We start from the raw sequence: 21,592 nt of genomic DNA, 5'->3' as shown, positions 1-21,592 counted from the left end.
GTTGTATGTTCACTGTTTCTTCCTATTGGGACTCACTCGCTTTCTGTCTCAAACGATAACAATTCGAATTTCAAACTCATTTCTCCTGCTCTTAAAATATTAGAAACACCGGTGTTGTCCCAATTCTGTTCCATTTGATCCAAGAAACTTTATGATAAAAGTTGTATGTTCATGGTTTCTTCCTATTGGGACTCACACTCGCTTTTTGCATCGGACGATAGTAATTCGAATTGTTGTGTACCGGAAAGATTTCAAACTCATTTCTCTCGCTCTTAAAGTATTAGAAGCACCGGGGTTGTCCCGATTCTGTTCCGTTTGACCCATGAAATTTGATTATAAATGTTGTATGTTCAAGGTTTCTTCATGTTGGGACTCACACTCGCTTTTTGCATCAAACAATAGTAATTTGAATTTTTGTGTACCGAAAAGATTTCAAAATCATTTCTCTCGCACTTAAAATATTGGAAACACCGGGGTTGTCCGGATTCTGTTCCGTTTGACCTAAGAAAATTGTTGATAAAAGTTGTATGTTCAAGGTTTCTTTCTATTGGGACTCACACTCACTTTTTGCATCACACGATAGTAATTCAAATTTTTGTGTACTGGAAAGATTTCAAACTCATTTCTCTTTCTCTTAAAATAGTTGAAATATCAGAGTTGCCCGATTCTATTCTATTTCACCCAAGAAAATTGATGATAAAAGTTGTATATTCAAGGTTTCTTCTTGTTGGGACTCACACTTGCTTTTTGCATTGGACGATAGTAATTCTTATTTTTGTGTGCCAGAAAGATTTCAAACTCTATTCTATTGCTCTTAAAATACTAGAAACACCGGGTTGTCCCAATTCTGTTCCGTTTGACCGAAGAAAATTGATGATAAAAGTTTTATGTTCAAGGTTTCTTTCAATTTGGATTCACATTTTAATTCTACATCGAACATTAGTAATTTGAATTTTTGTGTACCAGAAAAATTTTAAAGTCATTTCTCTCACTCTTAAAATATTAGAAACACCAGGGTTGTTCTGATTCTGTTCTGTTTGACCCAAGAAAATTGATGACAAAAGTTGTATGTTCAAGGTTTCTTCCTATTGAGACTCACACTCGCTTTTTACATTGAACAATAGTAATTCGAATTTTTGTAGACTGAAAAGATTTCAAACTCATTTATGTAGCTCCTAAAATATTAGAAACACCGAGGTTGTCCCGATTCTGTTCCGTTTGACCCAAGAAAATTGTTGATAAAAGTTGTATGTTACCGGTTTCTTCCTATTGGGACTCACACTCGCTTTTTGCATCAAACGATTGAAACTCGATTTTTTGTGTACCGGAAAGAGTTCAAACTAATTTCTCTCGCTCTTAAAATATTAGAAACACTATGGTTGTCTTGATTCTATTCCGTTTGACCAAAGAAAATTGATGACAAAAGTTGTATGTTCATGGTTTCTTCATATTGGGACTCACATTTGCTTTTTGCATCGGACAATAGTAATTCGAATTTTCGTGTACCGAAAAGATTTCAAACTCATTTCTCTCGCTCCTAAAATATTTGAAACACCGGGGTTGTCCCAATTCTGTTCTGTTTGACTCAAGAAAATTGATGATAAAAGTTGTATGTTCACTGTTTCTTCCTATTGGGACTCACTCGCTTTTTGTATCAAACGATAGTAATTTGAATTTTTATGTCCCGAAAAGATTTCAAACTCATTTCTCTCGCTCTTCAAATATTAAAAACACTGGTGTTGTCCTGATTCTGTTCCGTTTGACCCAAGAAACTTTGTGATAAAAGTTGTATGTTCATTGTTTCTTCCTATTGGGACTCACACTCGCTTTTTGCATCGGATGATAGTAATTCGAATTTTTGTGTACTGGAAAGATTTCAAACTCATTTCTCTCGCTCTTAAAGTATTAGAAGCACCGGGGTTGTCCCGATTCTGTTCTGTTTGACCCATGAAATTTGATTATAAATGTTGTATGTTCAAGGTTTCTTCCTGTTGGGACTCACACTCGCTTTTTGCATCAGACAATAGTAATTCAAATTTTTTTGTACCGAAAAGATTTCAAAATCATTTCTCTCGCACTTAAAATATTGGAAACACCGGGGTTGTCCGGATTCTGTTCCGTTTGATTTAAGAAAATTGTTGATAAAAGTTGTATGTTCAAGGTTTCTTTCTATTGGGACTCACACTCGCCTTTTGCATCGGACGATAGTAATTCGAATTTTTGTGTACCGGAAAGATTTCAAACTCATTTCTCTTTCTCTTAAAATATTAGAAATATCAAAGTTGTCCGATTCTATTCTATTTCACCCAAGAAAATTGATGATAAAAGTTGTATATTCAAGGTTTCTTCTTGTTAGGACTCACACTCGCTTTTTGCATCGGACGATAGTAATTCTTATTTTTGTGTGCCAAAAAGATTTCAAACTCTATTCTATTGCTCTTAAAATACTAGAAACACCGGGTTGTCCCAATTCTGTTCCGTTTGACCGAAGAAAATTGATGATAAAAGTTTTATGTTCAAGGTTTCTTTCAATTATGACTCACATTTTAATTCTACATCGAACATTAGTAATTAGAATTTTTGTGTACCGGAAAAATTTTAAAGTCATTTCTCTCACTCTTAAAATATTAGAAACACCAGGGTTGTCCCGATTCTGTTCTTTTTTACCCAAGAAAATTGATGACAAAAGTTGTATGTTCAAGGTTTCTTCCTATTGGGACTCACACTCGCTTTTTGCATCGGACGATAATAATTTGAATTTTTGTGTACCGGAAGTATTTCATACTCATATCTATCGCTCTTAAAATACTAGAAACACCGGGTTGTCCCGATTCTGTTCCGTTTGTCCCAAGAAAATTGATGATAAAAATTGTATGTTCAAGGTTTTTTCCTATTGGGAATCACACTCGCTTTTTGCATCGGACAATTGTAATTCGAATTTTTGTGTACCGGAAAGATTTCAAACTCATTTCTCTCGCTTTTAAAATATTAAAAACATCGGGGTTGTCTAGATTCTGTTCTATTTGACCCAAGAAAATTGATGATAAAAGTTGTATGTTCAAGGTTTCTTCCTATTGAGACTCACACTCGCTTTTTGCATCGGACGATAGTAATTCGAATTTTTGTGTACTAGAAAGATTTCAAACTCATTTCTCTCGCTCTAAAAATATTAGAAACACCGAGGTTGTCCCGATTCTGTTCCATTTGACCCAAGATAATTGATGATAAAAATTGTATGTTCAAGGTTTCTTCCTATTGGTACTCACACTCGCTTTTTGAATCGGACTATAGTAATTCGAATTTTTGTGTACCGAAAATATTTCATACTCATTTCTATCGTTTTTAAAATACTAGAAACACCGGGATTGTCCAGATTCTGTTCCGTTTGACCTAAGAAAATTGATGATAAAAGTTTTATGTTCAAGGTTTCTTCCAATTTGGACTCGCACTTTAATTCTATTTCAAACGTTAGTAATTCGAATTTTTGTGTACCGGAAAGATTTCAAACTCATTTTTCTCGCTTTTAATATATTAGAAACAGCTGGGTTGTTCCGATTATATTCCGTTTGACCCATGAAAATTGATGATAAAAGTTGTATGATTTTTTTGGGTTAGGGTTGATCAAGGTTTTTTATTCCTTTATTTGGCAAGAAATTTAACGAGCATGTAGATGTAGTCGATGCAATTGTGTAGACTGGTTGAATAAAGTATTTAGAATTCGTTTCCCTCCCCCCAACCCTTGATGTTGACTCTAGAACACCAACTTTTTCGGGAAGTTCGATAGCCTCAATTTAGGGGCAATCGAACTCGAAACGCTTCAAAACTTGATCGACACAATCTCCTTGACGATATCTACACGGTGTTAAAATTTTATCTCAATCGAAGAAAATTGAGAATATTAATATTTTTAGAATGTGTGGTTCAATCTTTAATGATCTGCGACTGATCGAGGATTGATTGTTGTACTAGTCTTTGCACAACTCATGTACAATTTTAACAATTTTTTTTCAAACTATTTATTGAATAAGTTTTTCTACATATAGATCTTACATATCTAATGGTTGATTTTAAATAAAATTATTAGCGCTGCACTAAAGTTGTAAAAATGTAAAAACTTAAAAAATAAATAATCGAGCGTTGGATGCCATTTTTGTGTCCTCGGGTCTTACTCGTATCATTCAGCTTCAGCCCATCGCTTTTATTCGAAGTCAGTCGGCGTGCTTTTTCTTGCCTTGAAATTTTAACTTAACCACGAAAAACAGTAATAATAATAAACGTAGCTACTGCAACGGCAAAATAAAGATGGATATAGACCGTATTTGATAATTTGGTGGATCTGATTTGGGCATTGGGAGGAACAGAGGAGTAAGCAGGAGAAAGGTGGCCTGTGCTTGACCGTGGGGATTACTTGGTAAAGTACCAAGAATCGAATCGAATCGAATCGAATCGAATGGGTTCTTGCTATTCATCAATTACTGGAAAGAGAAAGGACACAGTGGAAGTAGTTATGATAGAGGCTGCTGCTTCGAACTCTCGTGCGTGTGCGGCCATATCATCAATTTCTACTTCGTCTTCCGCTCATAACAAGAAGAAGACTAAGAGGCAGAGTTCGTGGAGATGGAAAAAAAAATCTGCTGCAGCTTCAGATGAAGGTGAGCTGCTCCATCATATGATGACTCCCGAGAATGGGAGGATGGTTATGAATGGCGCCAGCAAAGTCGCCTGCTTGTATACCCAGCAGGGTAAGAAAGGAACTAACCAGGATGCCATGCTTGTTTGGGAGGTTAGTGCTGGACTGCTATTCCATCAATCATCATTATCATCTTACGTTTGATTACAACCTCTGTTTTCGCAGGCATTCTTTTCTCGTTTAACTCCATTATTGGTTATATGCACTGATTACGGTACAAGTTTGAGAACATCTTGTCAATAATTGGCTCCAAACATATAGCGGAGGAAAGAAAAAATGCCCTACCCAAATCCTTATTGCTGCCTCGCCTTATAATTTTACAACTATTAAAACAGTTTTTAAAATTCTAAAACAAGAAGGAGCCGTATTTTTCCTTTCTTCTAATGGTGACTTGTGTTTAAATTTCACGTTAACCCCATCTATTCTTATCTTACCGGCTTGATTTCCAAAAAAATATCAACAATTTTATATAATTTTAAACTAATACTCTTTTTTCCTCTGAGCACATTTTAATTTTTTGCTATTCCAGTGGATGCAGTTGCCCCCACAAGACACTATCTAGCTCTGCCCCCTCCATTGACCATGAGACCATTGCCTCCCTCTGGAACCAGAAACCTGTCTTTAAAAGTAAGAACATAGTTCAAAAACCTGTAACCAATTATTATAGTCTTTTATAAGTCTAATAAACCAGTTTGGCTAATGTTTGAAACTTTTTGGTCAGATAAACATTGTAATAATAAATGTTCTAACCAATTATGTTGTAGTCTTTTTGGTGTTTCACTTAAGGTTTTGGTCAAACATGATCTGAACTTACCCATCTGCTGTCCAATGAAGATTCCTAGAATATGTGCATTTCACCTTACATAAATGTCCCAATTAAAGCACATAGAATTACAGCTTATTTTGCTTCAAAAAAGTACCCTCAAACAAGCAGGCCTTGATGTTGTTGCATATCTTTGTTCTTTCCTTTGCGTTTTTATTTATTTATTTCGAGATTGCCCTTGTTCAAAAGGTTCCTTAGGTTCTAGGCAAGGAGACGCCTTTCAGTTGACACTCAACCATCATGTTTATGTACCATGCACTGGGTTCTTGTGATTTTTCTTTTCCTGTGCTGGGTGTTTTGTCAAAAAGTTAAAAACTATTGACAAGACACCCTGCAAAATGGCCTTTATTCTACTACCCAAAACAGCCTACAAAACATGGACACGCCATAATGTTTATGCAAAACTATTTTTATTCTACTCTTGTTCGATCTCTTGGATTGCCTGCAAAATGGCATTAATCCTTCTCCATTTAAAATGACTTCCCTAACAACAACACACTGCTTAAATGTTGTGAAATCATTTGCATTTTTTGTTTTGCTGTTCCTTTAGATGCAGATATTTTGCCTTTTCTGATTTCTCTCAATGGTATCAATATATGACGACTTGGTTGGCATGTTTCTACAATAGAATTACAGTTCAAGAAGCGATACAATATTTTGTGGGGTATTTGATGGTCATGGTCCTTTTGGTCATATGGTTGCGAAGAAAGTACGGGATTCTCTTCCACTTATACTATGTACTCAATGGAAAACCAAATCCAGTGGTGACCAGAGCAGCCTTTGTAAGACTGAAAATGATCATGGAAGCATGAACACAGAGGAAACTGCGTCTCAAAGCTTGGATGATGAATGGTATGAGACATTGGAGGTCGAAGCTAATGAAGAACTCCCTGAAATGTATCTGCCACTTAAGCAGTCTATGTTAAAGGCTTTCAAGCTAATGGATAGGGAACTGAAGTTGCATCCCACGATTGATTGTTTCTGCAGTGGAAGTACAACAGTTACTTTATTAAAGCAGGTGATTCTTCATGCAACTCAAAACAATTTTCTGGCACAGGAATAAATATTGTTATATTCAGATATGCCATACAGCTTGTGGAATGATGTGGGTTAGATCTTCCTTCCACCACTAGGTCTTTTTATCACCAAGTATATTAATTTGACCTTTACATTGTTAATATCATATGTTCTTATGGAGGCCTAAATTTTTTTGAATATGGTTGTTATTTTATTAGATATATTGTGGTAGACTAGAAAATTTATCCGTTATGAGTCAGATTAACTTCGTAATTTAGTTGCAAACCAATGATAAATTGCAATTTTTGGAGCATCTCTATTAAGTTGAGCAGAACTGTGTGTTTAATGTATAATGTAATTGCTGATGTTAGTGATTGATTGTTGATATACATTGTTGGCCCACTTCTGGACACCTTAAGCTTTTGGAACCTGACACGTTAACAGTGATATATAGCTATGCTAGTATGTAATTTGAAAAAACTATCTTTTACCCACACGCTAAAATTTGCAAAATGATCCAATTTCCCTACAATTGGTGTGGATAAATGGTTTTTCAGGATCAGGATGTTGTGATTGGAAATGTTGGAGACTCGAGGGCAGTGCTGGCAACAAGAGACGAAGACAATTCTTTGATTGCTGTACAATTGACTGTGGACTTGAAGCCTGATCTTCCAGGTCTCTCTCTCTCTCTCTCTCTTACACACACACCCGCACCTATACAGAGACACTCTTTACCTCCTCTTCGGCTGTAAACCAAATATCAATTAAAGAAAGGCTCCGGAATCTTATGTGTGAGAAATATCTAATAACTACCTACAAAAAATATCTATAGGACTTGAAACTCTTGTCCTTTTGGTATTCAGGGGAAGCTGCTAGGATCCAGCGATGCAAAGGAAGGGTCTTTGCTTTACAGGATGAGCCGGAGGTTACACGTGTATGGTTACCTAACAATGACTCTCCTGGTTTGGCGATGGCTCGAGCTTTTGGAGACTTCTGTCTGAAAGATTTTGGTTTAATTTCCGTCCCAGATGTTTACTATCACCGTCTTACAGAAAGAGATGAATTTATTATTCTTGCCACTGATGGGGTATCTTTCCCTTCTTTCATTCAACTAGCCACATTGTTGGAAAACTTCTTGTTCTTACTTGGTAGCTTTCTTTTAATTTGGTTCATTTTCTTACTAGCCAAGTGCTGTATAGACATGCCTTGGTTTTTCACTGCATTTTAGCCATGTTTTCCATACTTATACTGCTACTTTGTGTTCTGCGATCTTTAAACCTGGCTGGAATGGTATGTGTGAATTTTTATTTAGATTAAATTATTAGATGGGAAAAAGCCTGCCAGAAGTGTGTGTGCGAATCTTCTTCTTTTACTTGTTTATTTTCAAAACCTATATCAGTGTTATATTTTCTATTCAACACCGATGCAGGTTTGGGATGTCCTCTCAAATAAAGAAGCTGTAGACATCGTGGCTTCAGCCCCTGGTCGCTCAACAGCAGCCAGAGCTCTTGTGGACTGTGCTATTCGGGCATGGAGGCTTAAATATCCTACTTCCAAGAATGATGATTGTGCTGTTGTGTGCCTCTTTTTAGAAAATGTACCTGCATCCAGTGAGGCCGTGGCAGACAATGATGTGAAAAAGACTGCTCAAGAGGCAATGGAGAGGGTGGCAGTAACAGATGAGAAGACTGGGTGTTTCGAAGTCGATGATTCGAAAAATTATTTTCTTGAGCATTCAGGTACACTACGAGGCTCTGAAGAGATTATGCCTGTCTCTGAGTTTACAGAAGAAAAGTTTTCTGCAAAGTGCGAGTCCCAATCTAAGAGGAGCCTGGCCGAGTGCATCTCTACTGCAGAGGACGAGGAGTGGTCAGCCTTAGAAGGTGTTACCCGGGTTAACAGTCTGCTAAGCCTTCCCAGGTTCTTGTCTGGTGATAGAAGAGCAGCGAGTTGGATAAAGTGGCTATGATACTCGAAGTGCTTATCAGCCCTTCATTTTACCCTCAGCAAAATGGAACTTCAATGATTTTTTCATCACCATCAAATCCCTGCTTTCAAGGAATATTATTCATGGCAGAGAGAGAATCTGTACGTTTCAAACTGCAGATGCAAATTGGCAGGTACCAGAGAATTCCTAGGAAGTCAGTGAGCCCCCAATGTAAGGACTTCCATTAGGTTGGGTGTAATTTTCACTGAAAAAAAAGGCCTTGCAGGTTTTGTTTGTAATAATGTTCTTCTAAGGTACACTGTGGTTCGGTGAAATCAATATTTGGCTATTAAAATGCATTCCTTGAAGCACTTTACTAATTGGCAGGGGGTAGGTCGTAAAGCTTTGCGCTCCCTTGCTTGATATGATGCTCTTCAGGTTGCGATCTTTCTTCCCCGCAGATGCTGACATGTTTTAAGACTGACATTTTTATACTAGGATATTTCTTATTTTTGATAATATAGTTTGTAGTAGAGATCGAATATAAAGGTAGTAAGACTGAACAATGAAATATCTAACCGAAAAAAAGAGTCAAAGAACTTGCTCCTTATGCATGCTTAAGTAATGCATGAAATTATTAAGACAACAGGCATGTGGATGTTCCACTGTATTGAAGTTCCAATGGTTTGTTTCCTGTGCAATTCCAGGCGCCATTTATACCCAGTGGGGTTACTCACTGTGGACATAGCGACCAACTCTCGCTTGGCTTTTGTTGTAATCAAGAGGTGATGATCTATTAGACATGGACCATTCTGGTGTATAGTTCATATTAAGGTAGGTCTATACGGGCAGTTTATGATTTCGAGTGTCCCACATTGATTAAGTATGATCTTAACCACGTGTATATGAGCTCTTAAGCACTTTCCCTTACAATCCGGTTTTCAAGGGTAAATTTTACCTAAAATTTGTTACAATTGGTATTAGAGCAGCCACAACTGGATTAAGATGTCTTAATACTACGCTCAGGCAATAAGTATGATTCTCAATCTGCACCAACCTTATCTATGTGGTTTAAACACATAATTTTAACAGGGCCCTCGTTGAGGCATCCAAAGAACTATGGAAGCACGGTAGACTCGCACATCGCTTTGCAGGCTACTACCCACACATTGTATGCCTTCCATTCTCATACATTCTTTTCTAAGACGTTGCCAAGAATACGAAATCTGTTGTGCAATTCCAAAGTATACTCTTTTATATCTTTATTCTGAGTTGAATCTATCAGTGAGTTGATTGTTATGTTCTTGAGTGACTAAACATGTAAGGTTTCGGGACTAGGAAAATATAGATTCTCCCTATCTCGAAAAATCTAGCATTTGCATTCAAAGACATGAAAGTGCTTAACTGAGGGCTTCTTGTTGTTCTTTATTTCATATGAGTCTTCTTTGTCCCTAGCCTCAAGTAAAATTTGTTAATGACATATCAGGCAATATTAATAGCTTCACCCCAAAAGTGTGTGGTCAAACCCTGGCCATGTATCATATCACAAGCCATATCTTGAATCACTATATTCTTCTTTTCTACAACTCTATTTTGTTGTGGAGTAATTGGAGCAGATAACTCTTGCTTGATTCCAACATCATCACAATATTCTTCAAATGCAGAGTTGTCAAACTCTTTTCCATGATCACTCGTATATACTTTGATGAGACTCCTCTTCTCATCTAGATTTTCTTGAAAAGAGCCTTGGCTTCATCACACGCCTTTGATTTCTTTCTAAGCATCATCACCCAGGTGTATTTGGAAAAGTCATCCACCACGTATAACAATAATGTACATTTTTCCTCCCATTCTCAACATTCGAGTGGGACCCATCAAATCTATGTGCATTAGTTCCAGAAGACCAAAGGTGTGTATAGAACTTACTTTCCTGTGCGGAGGGCTTGATTTGTTATCCCAACTGACAAGGTCCACAAACTGTTTTTTGGGGTTTTCCCAATTTGGGTAACCTAAGAGTTCCTTCTTTTTTTTCTTTTTTCCTTCTTTTCTTTTTCTAATTGAATAAAAAAATGATTACAAGAGAGGATAATTTCCACTCCTGATATGAAAGGAATGAGTGGACGATCCTATAAACGAAAATGGAGTGGGCGCCCCAATAATATACTCAAAACAAACTAAAACAGTACAAAAATAATTACAAATGGTAGGAAATGGGTCAAACAAGTGACTCGATCCTCTTAAGAGGCTGCACAAGGCAGTTATAGAAGCAAAAGGAGCACAAATTAAGGCAAACCTATTTGAACCCCCATGTGGCCACAGGGAGAACCACCGGAAGGAGGTTGAAGCAGTAAAAGCAATGTTAGAGTCCGAATCTGGACAACAAAAGAGAAAGGCACAAACATAAATCTAGTTATAAAAGTCTCCACTAAAAGATCAAACCAATGAAAAAACTAGAAGACAGTAACCCACAAAACACAAAATCAGCAAGAAACATAACAGGCTGAGAAATAACAAAAGAAAAACAACTAGGTAACAACAAAAACCCTGTAAACAACAATAGCAGCAGAGGAAAGTGGTAGAGCCCACTATCACAGGGGCCACGTGCCAGCACATGGAGGACACTCTCGAGAGAGTGAGATCCACACGCAAGTGCATGGAAGGCTTACGGCGATGGGGGAGTGACTGCTGGGAAGCTGCGAGGCACCGGAGCATGGTGGAGGGGCGCATGAAGGGGTGGCCCTGGCAAAGACTTACATATCTAGTCTTTAAAAAACCATATCCATGAACCTCTACAAGTCCGAAAACCGACCAGCAGGGAAGAGTGAAAAATGGACGATGGGCAGCACGATGGCGAGCAATAGGACATGGGCGGTGGCTGAGCCGCAAAGGAGGTGTTTGGAGGAAAAGAAAAACACAACAAAGGAAAGAAAGAAAAACGAGAAACAAAGGGAAAAGGAGGAGGGAGGGAAAGAAATCCATCACTCCTCCCTGAAGTGGCCACCAAAGGTACAAGAAAGAGCTCACTAAGGAGGTGGAGATTCTTACTCTAAAGAGGAGGAGAGTCTCTCTCTAAAAGAGAGAGAAAAGAGTCGTGGATAACCTTTTCGGTCTACTTAGAATGAGTTCCTACTTGGAAGCTGATGAGTGTAAAATATTGTATATTTGGACCCCTTAATTCACATTTGTTAAACCTTTAGTCTTGTTATTTTATGATTTCTTGGTTAGTTTTGGTGTTTCAGTGTTTTGCAGGACTTTGAGATAAAATTGCAGTATTTTTTTAAGATTTGCAAAGAAGCAAGAGAATAAGTCTTCAGAGCCATTCAAAGCACGGGTGTTAGGGCTGACGTGGCAGCACTATTGGAGAAACAAGCACCTAGGAGGTGCTCGAGTGTATCAACGCGATGTCGCTCGAGCGACCCAGAAGTGACTCAAGCGACTATCAGAGCTGATGTGGCAGACACAAATTTCCATGCTCTGACGACTACTGACACCCTAAACTCTAGCATTCTTTTCTCCTATTAGGGTTTTGAGGGGTAGAGGCACCATTTTGAAAATATGGCCGTAAATCCTAGCATTCTTTTCTCCTATTAGAGTTTTGAGGGGTAGATGTGTCATTTTGAAAATATAGGGTTTAACCTAATGTTTTACTATAAAAACCCCATGATAGGCACCACTTTTTCATTCAGAACATTGTATATATATACACATCATTTTTCAAGAGCATGTTTTTAGCTCTTTTCTTTCTTTTGTAATTTAGTTTAATTTCTGTCTTTCTATATTCTCAATTTATTTAGTTTCTTTTATTTTTATGTTTTCATTACAAGTGTGTTCGGTGTTTTTTATCATGTGTAGCTAAATTCTCAACTAAGGTTTAGGATGAAGCCTTACCATTGATTAGCAACAACATTTTCATGTAAGTTTATACTATATGATTTTATGCGTTTTTGATTTCTAATTGTTTTACTTCAAGTCAATTATTTGAGATGATTCCTAGATATCTATTGTGATTTCCGTATACATGTGATGATTTAGGATAGTTTCATTTAATTGATTTTGGGTTTTTATTTATCAAAACGTTGGATATTCATTTTGTTTCGTTCTACGGATACATTTGAAGATTTGATTTAAACTAAATATCTTTTGTGATTTGTGCAAAGAACAGATTCATTGAATGATTTAATTAATTTTTGAAGCAAAGTAGAACATATATAAGATTTGTATGGTGAGAACTTCGGATATGTATTGATGAACATGAAAATATGTTGCTACGATTTGAAGGGTGTAGATTCTAAAACCTTAATACCCTTTTTTTTTGTTTTACTTTATTTTATTTTATTTTTCTTTTATTCATAAAAACTCCAAAAATTGGAACTAGGTTAAAATAAGATTGTTAGTTTGTGATTGGCTGCATTCTGTTGGGCAAAATCACTTCTATGTAATGTTGCTTTTTAATCAGGGATATTGTTATATTCAGAGTCTACACTTCAGTTATGTGCTTCAAGAAGACTCTGTGCAAAATTCAAGATAGTGAAGTTCAAGTCCCTTGCATCCATCCGAACGACATAGTTATCCCGTCTGGACGCTCATTAGTCAAGCAACATCCGTTCGGATGACGAGATCTTTCCGTCCGGACTCCCATCTGTGTCTAGAAGCTTCAAACGGTTCCAGGTTGCATCTGTTCAGACGTCTCAGCAACACGTCCGGATGCCTTTTAGTTTTTAACAAGTAAAAGGATTTCCTTTTCAAACATAGATATGGGAAGATAGCTGCAACCATCCGGACAACGTGGTTATTTCGTCCGGACACTATCCTTAACAAGGCAAGACGTGCAGAAGATTTACAAGCGTCCGGACGTTAATCTACACTGTCCGGACGCTCAGTCCTTATTATGGAAATTGCGTGCATCAGAAGTGCAACCATCCAGACGCTAGGGTAACACCGTCCAGACGCAGCTCTATTCAGGAAAGAATTTCAGCTAATTTAGAAAGCCGGTTGCACAGCTGGCCGTCCGAACGCTCTCAGCTACCTTCCAAACGCCTCCTAGAGAAAATCGATTCAAACTCGATTTAGGTCTTCTATAGCCTATAAATAGAGACTTCTAGGCATGTCATTTGTAGGATTCGGTAGTGAATTCCTTAGAGCTTAGAGAATATAATTTAGGAGTTATTGTGCTCCTTAGTTTGCTCTCAAGCCGTTGCTGAAGTGCTATTGTTGTGCCCGTATTGAAGTCTATCTTAGGGAAGAGCCCTAAGGTAAAGGATTCCATTGAAGACCCCTTCAAGTAGGTGACTTGGTTGGGAGGCGTTCGCATTGGGTTATGCGTCAGAGTTCAAGGCACGACCACTGCATCAAAGGTATATGAGTGCCACTGCTTTGTAACTAGCTTTGTCTTTTGAATAGTGGATATCCTGGGTTTGGCTACCCCGGAGTGGTTTTTCTCTTAATTGAGTTTTCTCTTCGTTAACAAAATATCTATCTCATTTACATTCTACATTTTGATATTTTGTTACACGTCACACACATACACATTAATTATAGGTCTCTTTAATTTTCAATTGGTATCAGAGCTTGGTACAATCTGTTTAGATTTATTTCTTGAGTGTTATCCTTTTGACTTCTATTTTTTTTTTAATATGTCTCAAAATCTTATGACCTTTCCTGTATTTTTGATGGTACGAACTATGGCTATTGGAAAGCTCATATGCGTTTCTTTTTAAAATTCATTGATTGTTGGAAAACTGTTGAAACTGGTTGGATTGAGCCAGCGGATACAAATATTGAGCTTGTAAATGAAAAGAACGCACGACTTTCCAATGACAAATCCCTCCATGCTCTATGTCAAGCACTTTCACCATCTGATTTTACTAAAATTTCAAACTATGGAACGACTCAAGAAGCATGGCAAATCTTAGAAACAACATATGAAGGCACAAAACTTGTTAAATCTGTTAAACTTCAAATGTTGATTTCTATATTTGAAGAGATTAAGATGCTTGATGATAGACATTCGGAGAGTTTTACTCTAAGATGAGCAACCTAAGAAACTTGATGGAAAAATTCTAAGATCTTTACCTGAGCATTTCAGAATCAACGTGACTACCATTGAAGAAAACAAAGACTTAAAAGAGATGAAGATTGAAGAGTTGATGGGATCTCTTCAAACCTATGAGTTGTCCCTGCCCCCAGTCAAGAAGGTGAAGACTATTGCCCTCAAGGCATCTAAAAAGAAAGCCAAAGTCTCATCTGAAGAAGACTCTGAAAAAGAAGAAGATGCAGTGGCAATGCTGGCCATGAGTTTCGGGAGATTAATGAGGAATGATCGATTCAAGAAGAAATTCTCTGAAAAACTGATAAGGCCCCCAGAGAATCTGAACCTGAGGAAGCTGAGAAGAAAGACCCAAGAGGCCCCAGATGTTTTGAATGCTCAGGCTTTGGGCATATACAGGTTGATTGTGGGAACCTCAAGCAGGGAAAAGAGAAGGCTTACAATGTGACTCTCAGTGATGAGTCCGAAGAAGAAGAATCTCCTGCTCAAGATCAGTTTCTAGCCTTTGTGGCTTCGCATGAAGAAGAGGAGAATTCATATTACTCTGAGCACAGTGATGAAGACGGGGAAGAACTCAAAGAGGCTTATAAAATCCTTTATGTAGAGTTCGAGAAGCTGAGAGAGACTCGTAAGCAACACATCCATGAGCTAAATAGCCTACAAACTGAGAAGAGCTCATTCCTACTCAAGATACAGGATCTAGAGGAGAAGCTACTGGAGACATAACTTCAGTTGGAGAGGGTCACTGATGAAAAGCTGACCCATATGCTGTCAATCCAGAAGAGCCCAACAGACAAAACCTAACTCGGGTATGTAGCTCCCCCCTCTGACATTTCCTCTACTTCTAGGACTGTTTTGTCAAGCCCACAGTCCCCGACCCTCCACTCACAGTCGTGGACAAAGGAAATGACGAAATTAGTGGAGATATTCCAGTCACTCAGAAGCCCCCCACCATTAGACAACCTCCTATATGCCATCACTGTTAGGGCTGAGCATGGGGCGGGGGGGGGGGGCGAGGATTGGGTTTTTTTGCCCCCACCCCGTAGAGGTGCGGGTTCCCCAAAGGGAACCCGCACCCCGCAAATTACCCTCTGCACCCGCACGGGGCGGGTGGGGATGGGGCAGGGTTACGGGGCGGGGATCCCCGCGGGTATACGGGGATCCCCGCGGGTATGTGTCCGTACATCTTTGGCGACCTCAGGCAAGGTCAACGCTGGAGGAGAAGGAAGAGACACGGTAGCCGGTGGAGAAGAAGTAGAAGAGGAGGAGAGAGCAATTTCCATGGAGGATTTGGAGGAAGAGTGATGTAACTCTCCGTAGCATTTGGAACAGAGGTTCATGGTGGTCGTGCTGCCGAAGAAGCCGCAGTTGTTAGCGCAGAGCCGGTGGCCTTCGGGAGCTTCGCATCTGTGCTCTTCCGCCATCAGATCTCTTCTCTCGAGCTGGTGACTTGGTGAGGCGACGACTAGCGAGCTGGCTAGTGGCAGGGTTGCGGCGCTCAGGGCAGGGCAGGGCTGGACCGGCTTGTGACTGGGTCCTGGGCTAGTGGCGCTCGCCGCTCAGGGAGTTGTCTGTGGCTGGGTGGGTGCCTGGGTCAGTGAAGCTGTGAGGCAATGAGGGACGAGGGTCACCTGCGGCGCTTAGGGAGTTAGAAGATAAGTCATAAGTGTACTGTGTAGCCGTGTAAGGTTTTGTTTTTCGTGTTTTTCGCCTCTTTTTTTTTTTTTTCTTCAAAACCTACGAGGCGGGGCGGGGCGGGGACCCGCAAAAATTTAAGGGTCCCCCCCGCAACCCGCCCCGCACCGCGCAGGGGGGCCAAAAAAAGCCCCATAACCTGCACCATGGGTGCGGGTTTTGGGCTCTGCGGGGCGGGTTGGGGCGGTTTCTGCGGGGCGGTGCGGGTTTTGCGGGGATTTGCTCACCCCTAATCACTGTAGCCTAAGCGGTCACATCCGACCTTAGTGCTCTCTTCTCAAAGCTCATAAATCAAAGGTCAAGAAAGAAGTGCCAAGACAAGCAAATTTCGGTACTAGATCTTTGGCTCAACATCAGGCTCCACGGCATCAGGCCCCCAAGTATCAGACTCGGCATCAAGTTCCAAGGCACTAGGCTCCATAGCGTCAGGCTCCTCAGCATCAGCGGCATCAACAAAGATTTGTTCCTGCCAATCAGAATGGCAAATTCAAATTCTAACAAATCAAGGCACTTTATAAAGAAGGCGTAAAAGATGGAAGATGATCAGTTCTATAGGGAGCTTGCCTATTTGGATGCAGAGTATGATACAGTGGATGGATCATCATATGAAGTCCTGCCAACAACCAACAAAAGGAAGGCAGACATGGGTTAGAAAGGAGGCAGACATTCACCCCTTGAGGGGGAATGGACTCACCTAGTTAGCGAGGGTTCAAATGCCTAGGATTTGGTTCCTAATCCTAGAGCATCAGGTTTGATTGCATTGCCTTATTCTTTAAATGCCATATCTTTGTTTGCCTTGCAATTTAGGAACCATTGCTTTTTGTCCCCTATTTCTCTTGTTGCTCTTAAGAAATTTTTGCAGGTACTATTTGGGGAAACAAAAAAAGCACGTCAGCGGCTGTTTTTTTGTATTGGTAATATTGATCCCTTCTCTTTGAAGACAGGTTTAATCTTACCACATGCTAGGGTTGTGAGTGTCTATTTACTTTTTTAGCATTTTTTTTATTAACAAAAACAAAAAACAAATTTGGGGAGAAGATGTAGGAATTTTATTTTGTTTTCTTTGCTTTTAGGATATTGCATGTGTTTTTGCGTGATACCTCAGTTCATTGTGCATTTATTGACTATGCTTATATATGATTGAGAGTTTATGCCTAATATCTGCCAAGTTTTCCTGTGCATCTTAATGCTATATAGTTACTTTTCTCATGCGATGATTTTTGTGCACTATCCAAGACTCCCCTAAAGTACATTTTTTTCTCTTTAACTTTTTGCATTTGAAAATTCTGATGAGAGAGATTTTTTTGTAAGATGGTCAAATTGACCAACTCGCTAGTTGAACCTAAAACCTAAAAATTCCATCATTCTCTCTAGGTTGCAGCACCAAGTGATAAAAAGTATTCAAAAATCAATAAATATGGATAAATAAAAATATCCACTGCTTATTGTACTATAAATCTGTTCTTGAACTTGTCCCTAAAGAAACAGTCAGTGACCAAATCATTGCGGAAATAGACGATCACTAAAAGACTAAGTAAAAGAAAAAGTGATACATCTTAGGGGGAGTATATCAGATGAGAGTTGCTAGGCCCTAGTAAAATAAGGTTTGACTTTTGACTGATATCTCTTTAATTTTCTCTCTTGTCTAGAAAATTCAGTTGCTTTAAGTCATATCAATGAACTTCATACCTTATTGAGAAAGTCTTCACACACACACGCATTGCATGAGTTGAGTAATCTATTTAATATTTCTATCTTCGTGAAATTTTGTGCTAATTGAACTCTTAACTCTCAATTATATCTCTGCGTATTTTTAAAATGTTATCTGACTGCTATATTAGTTGATTATACATGTTTTTTATGAAGCTGACTTTAGGGAAAATAATTTTTCTGCAAATTTTCCGTCAGTTTCTGTTTTTCAGTGTGAAGCATCTAGACGATCTCCTTTTACGTTCGGACGGGTGCGGCTCAAACGGCTGGACAATCAGGTGACTTGTCTGGATGTGCGCGGTTCAATCGTATGCTTATGGCATCCCGCATCTGGAAGGGTTAGTTATGCGTCCGGACGGAGACTCTACAGGGTTAAGTATCGCATTTCAACCCTAGCTGCCGCACCCCATTTCATTTTTAACTCGATTTTTTTTTTTTTGTCTTTTTGTTGCGGTTTTCTCATGGTTTCTCGCACATTCTCGGCTTATTTTGTCATTTTCTGTCCTTTATCTCATTTCCAGGTATTTTGTTCTCTCCTTTATCTTCTTTTCAGTTATTTTAACTATTAGGATATTTTTGTGGATTATTTTTGAGATAAAGACTGCATATTTATGATTGTGATATATGCTGTTGAGTTTGGATTATTTGTTATGGCATTTATTTGGATTGTGTTGGGATCTATTGCTTGTTTGTAATTTTTGGAAAGTCCAATTTACTGCCGTTATAAAGCAGTTTTTTTTTTTTTTTGACTAACAGAATCTAATATCATTGGTATTATTTTTTGCAAATCTTTTTTGTCATTCTTTGTAGAATCATGTCTGCTAGCAGCTCTCAACGCAGAGTCCGACAGAAGACAAAGGAAGGCGTTGCAGCTTCTAGAGCCAGAATAGCAAATAGGCCAGTCATTCCAAGGAAGAATGTCGTCAAGGCTGATGTGATGGTAGCACCCCTTGATGTCATCTATGAGATTATCCAGCCATATAGCTAAGGCGACCTCTACAATTGTGCCCGCATCGTGCTCACCAGGCTGGTGAGAGAGTTCTACACTCATCTGAAGGTTGTGCAGGATGAGGACAGTGGCATTGTCCTTTAGTCTACTGTTAAGGGGCATGTGATTCTAGTTGATCCTCAGGTCATCAGCCGGATCATTGGTGTACCAGTACTTCAGATTTCTGTCAGCCCATTCAATAAGGTTGTGGAGGCTCCCTCTTTGGAGGATCTTAGGGAGTTCTTTCATGCTATTCCTCAAGGCAAAGAGCGTGCTACCAACATCAGAATTGATGCTTTTTCTCCCCCACACCGCCTGCTTGTGAAGATTGTCCAACATAATCTCTAGCCCATTGTTCGCAAGAGTGATCTAATCCAAAAGAGGGCTCAGTTCTTATATGCCATTATCATGAGGTTGCCCTTCTGTCTATGCAAGCATATCCTTAACATTATGCTGGAGGCCCGAGATGAGAACACTACAGGACTTCCTTTCGGCTACTTGATCTCGCAGATTTATCATTCAGTCTGGTATAAACATCTCTGGAGAGCCCAAGATAAAGATACAGGAACCCCTCAGCAATCAGAAACTGATTAAGTCAAATGCCTAGCTGAAGCATGAAAGCCAAGATGAAGCTCCTCAGCCTCCTCCTATACGTGTTGAGATGCTTGTTGTAGCATCATCTTCATAGACTACTCGTCCACCTCCTCAGTCTAATGCAATTTTGGCACCGATTCTAGCTTCTCTAGAATCACTTCAAGGAGGTATGAGCTCAATGCAATGGGTGGTTCATTCTATTAACCTCCGTGTGGAGCAGTGCCAGCTGGATATCCAGGAGTGTTTTATTACTTGTAATACTTTATAACTCTGGGATTTATTTACTTTGTTTACCCTTGTCCTGCTGAGTCAATAAGGGGGAGTAATTTTTTTTGCTAGTTTTTCTCTTACTCTGTTTTACCCTTTGTCCTTTTGAGACAAAAAGATGGAGTATTTTTTGATTTGGACCGGGATTGTATTTTTAAACCGGTCAAGTGATTTTTGTCCCAGAATGGCCAAATGGGGAGTTTGTTAGTTTATAATTGGCTACATTCTGTTGGACAAAATCGCTTTTATGTAATGTTGCTTTTTAATCAAGGATATTGTTATATTCAGATTCTACACTTTAGTTATGTGCTTCAAGAAGATTCTGTGTAGAATTCAAGGCAGTTAAGTCAAGTCTCTTGCATCCGTCCGAACGACGTAGTTATTCCGTCCGGATGCTCATCAGTCAAGCGACACCCGTCCGAATGACGAGATCTTTCCGTCCGGACTCCCATCTGTGTCCAGAAGCTTTGAACTGTTCCAGGTTGCATCCGTTCAGACGTCTCAACAACACGTCTGCACGCCTTTTAGTGTTCAACAAGTAAAAGGATTTCATTTTCAAACACAGATATGGGAAGACAACTGCAACCGTCCGGATGACGTGGTTATTTCATTCGGACGCTATCATTGATAAGGCAAGACGTGCAGAAGATATACAACCATTTGGATGTCAGTCTACACTATTCACACACTCAGTCCTTATTATGGAAATTTCGTACATCAAAAGTGCAACCGTCCAGACGCTAGGGCAACATTGTCCAGACACGGCTCTATTCAGGAAAGAATTTCAGCAAATTTAGAAAGCCAGTTGCACAGTTGGCCGTCCGGACGCCACCTAGAGAAAATCGATTCAGACTCGATTTAGGTCTTCTATAACCTATAAATAGAGGCCTTTAGGCATGTAATTTGCAAGGATTCAGTAGTGAATTCCTTAGAGCTTAGAGAATATAATTTAGAAGTTATTGTGCTGATTAGTTTGCTCTCGAGCTGTTGCCGAAGTGCTGTTGCTGTGCCCGTATTGAAGTCTATCTTAGGAAAGAGCCCTAAGGTAAAGGATTCCATTGAAGACTCCTTCAAGTAGGTGATTTGGTTGGGAGGCGTTCGCATTGGGTTATGCGTCAGAGTTCAAGGTACGACCACTGCATCAAGGGTATGTGAGTGCTACTGCTTTGTAACGAGCTTTGTCTTCTGAATAGTGGATATCCTGGGTTTGGCTGTCACGGAGTGGTTTTCTCTTAATTGAGTTTTCACTTCGTTAACAAAATATCTATCTCATTTACATTCTTCATTTTGATATTTTGTTACACGTCGCACACACACACATTAATTAGAAGTCTCTTTAATTTTCAAAGATTAGTTTAAATAGAGATTAATTTTCGCAACGTAATTCCTTGTGGATTCGACCTCGCACTTGCACACACTATATTGCAAACGATTCGTGGGCTTGTGAGTACTTTTAAAACTCACAACAAGTTTTTGGCGCCGTTGCCGAGGAATTGTTGATTTGAGAAAATTGATTTTATTTTTCTACTAGTTAAGGTAGACTTTTGTTTTATTTTTCTTCTTGTAATTTTTTGCTTTATTTTTATTTGTTTTTGTTTCACTGTTTAACACCAAAACAAAAACAAAAAAAAAAAAACAAAAAAAAAAAATCTTTTGTTTTTTTTTTTCTTTTTCTTTTTCTTTTTATCATTGTTTTGCAGTTCTGCTGAAACTTCATCCACCCATCTTGCGCTCGATCGCACATCCGCAGATTGCATCAAAACGGATCAATACCTGAAATTTTGCCAAACTTATTTTTGGTCCGTTTTGTGAGTTTTTAAGTTTTAATTTTTAAT

The 21,592-nt window shown here is 38.9% G+C and overlaps 1 protein-coding gene across 1 annotated transcript; it reads left to right on the top strand.

Annotated features, from left to right (window-relative positions):
- Positions 1–4,277: 4,277 nt before the first annotated feature.
- Positions 4,278–8,837, top strand: LOC133875489 (probable protein phosphatase 2C 6). The gene is made up of 5 exons (XM_062313638.1): positions 4,278–4,783; positions 6,142–6,531; positions 7,088–7,205; positions 7,394–7,617; positions 7,960–8,837. The coding sequence occupies exons 1-5, from the start codon at positions 4,451–4,453 to the stop codon at positions 8,497–8,499; spliced, it is 1,605 nt and encodes a 534-aa protein (XP_062169622.1). The 5' UTR covers positions 4,278–4,450; the 3' UTR covers positions 8,500–8,837.
- Positions 8,838–21,592: the final 12,755 nt, after the last annotated feature.

The sequence above is a fragment of the Alnus glutinosa genome, chromosome 8 (assembly GCF_958979055.1).
Source record: "Alnus glutinosa chromosome 8, dhAlnGlut1.1, whole genome shotgun sequence".
In the NCBI taxonomy this organism is placed as follows: Eukaryota; Viridiplantae; Streptophyta; class Magnoliopsida; order Fagales; family Betulaceae; genus Alnus; species Alnus glutinosa.
Note: the sequence above shows the minus strand (reverse complement) of the source record. Positions and strands in the feature narration are given on the sequence as shown.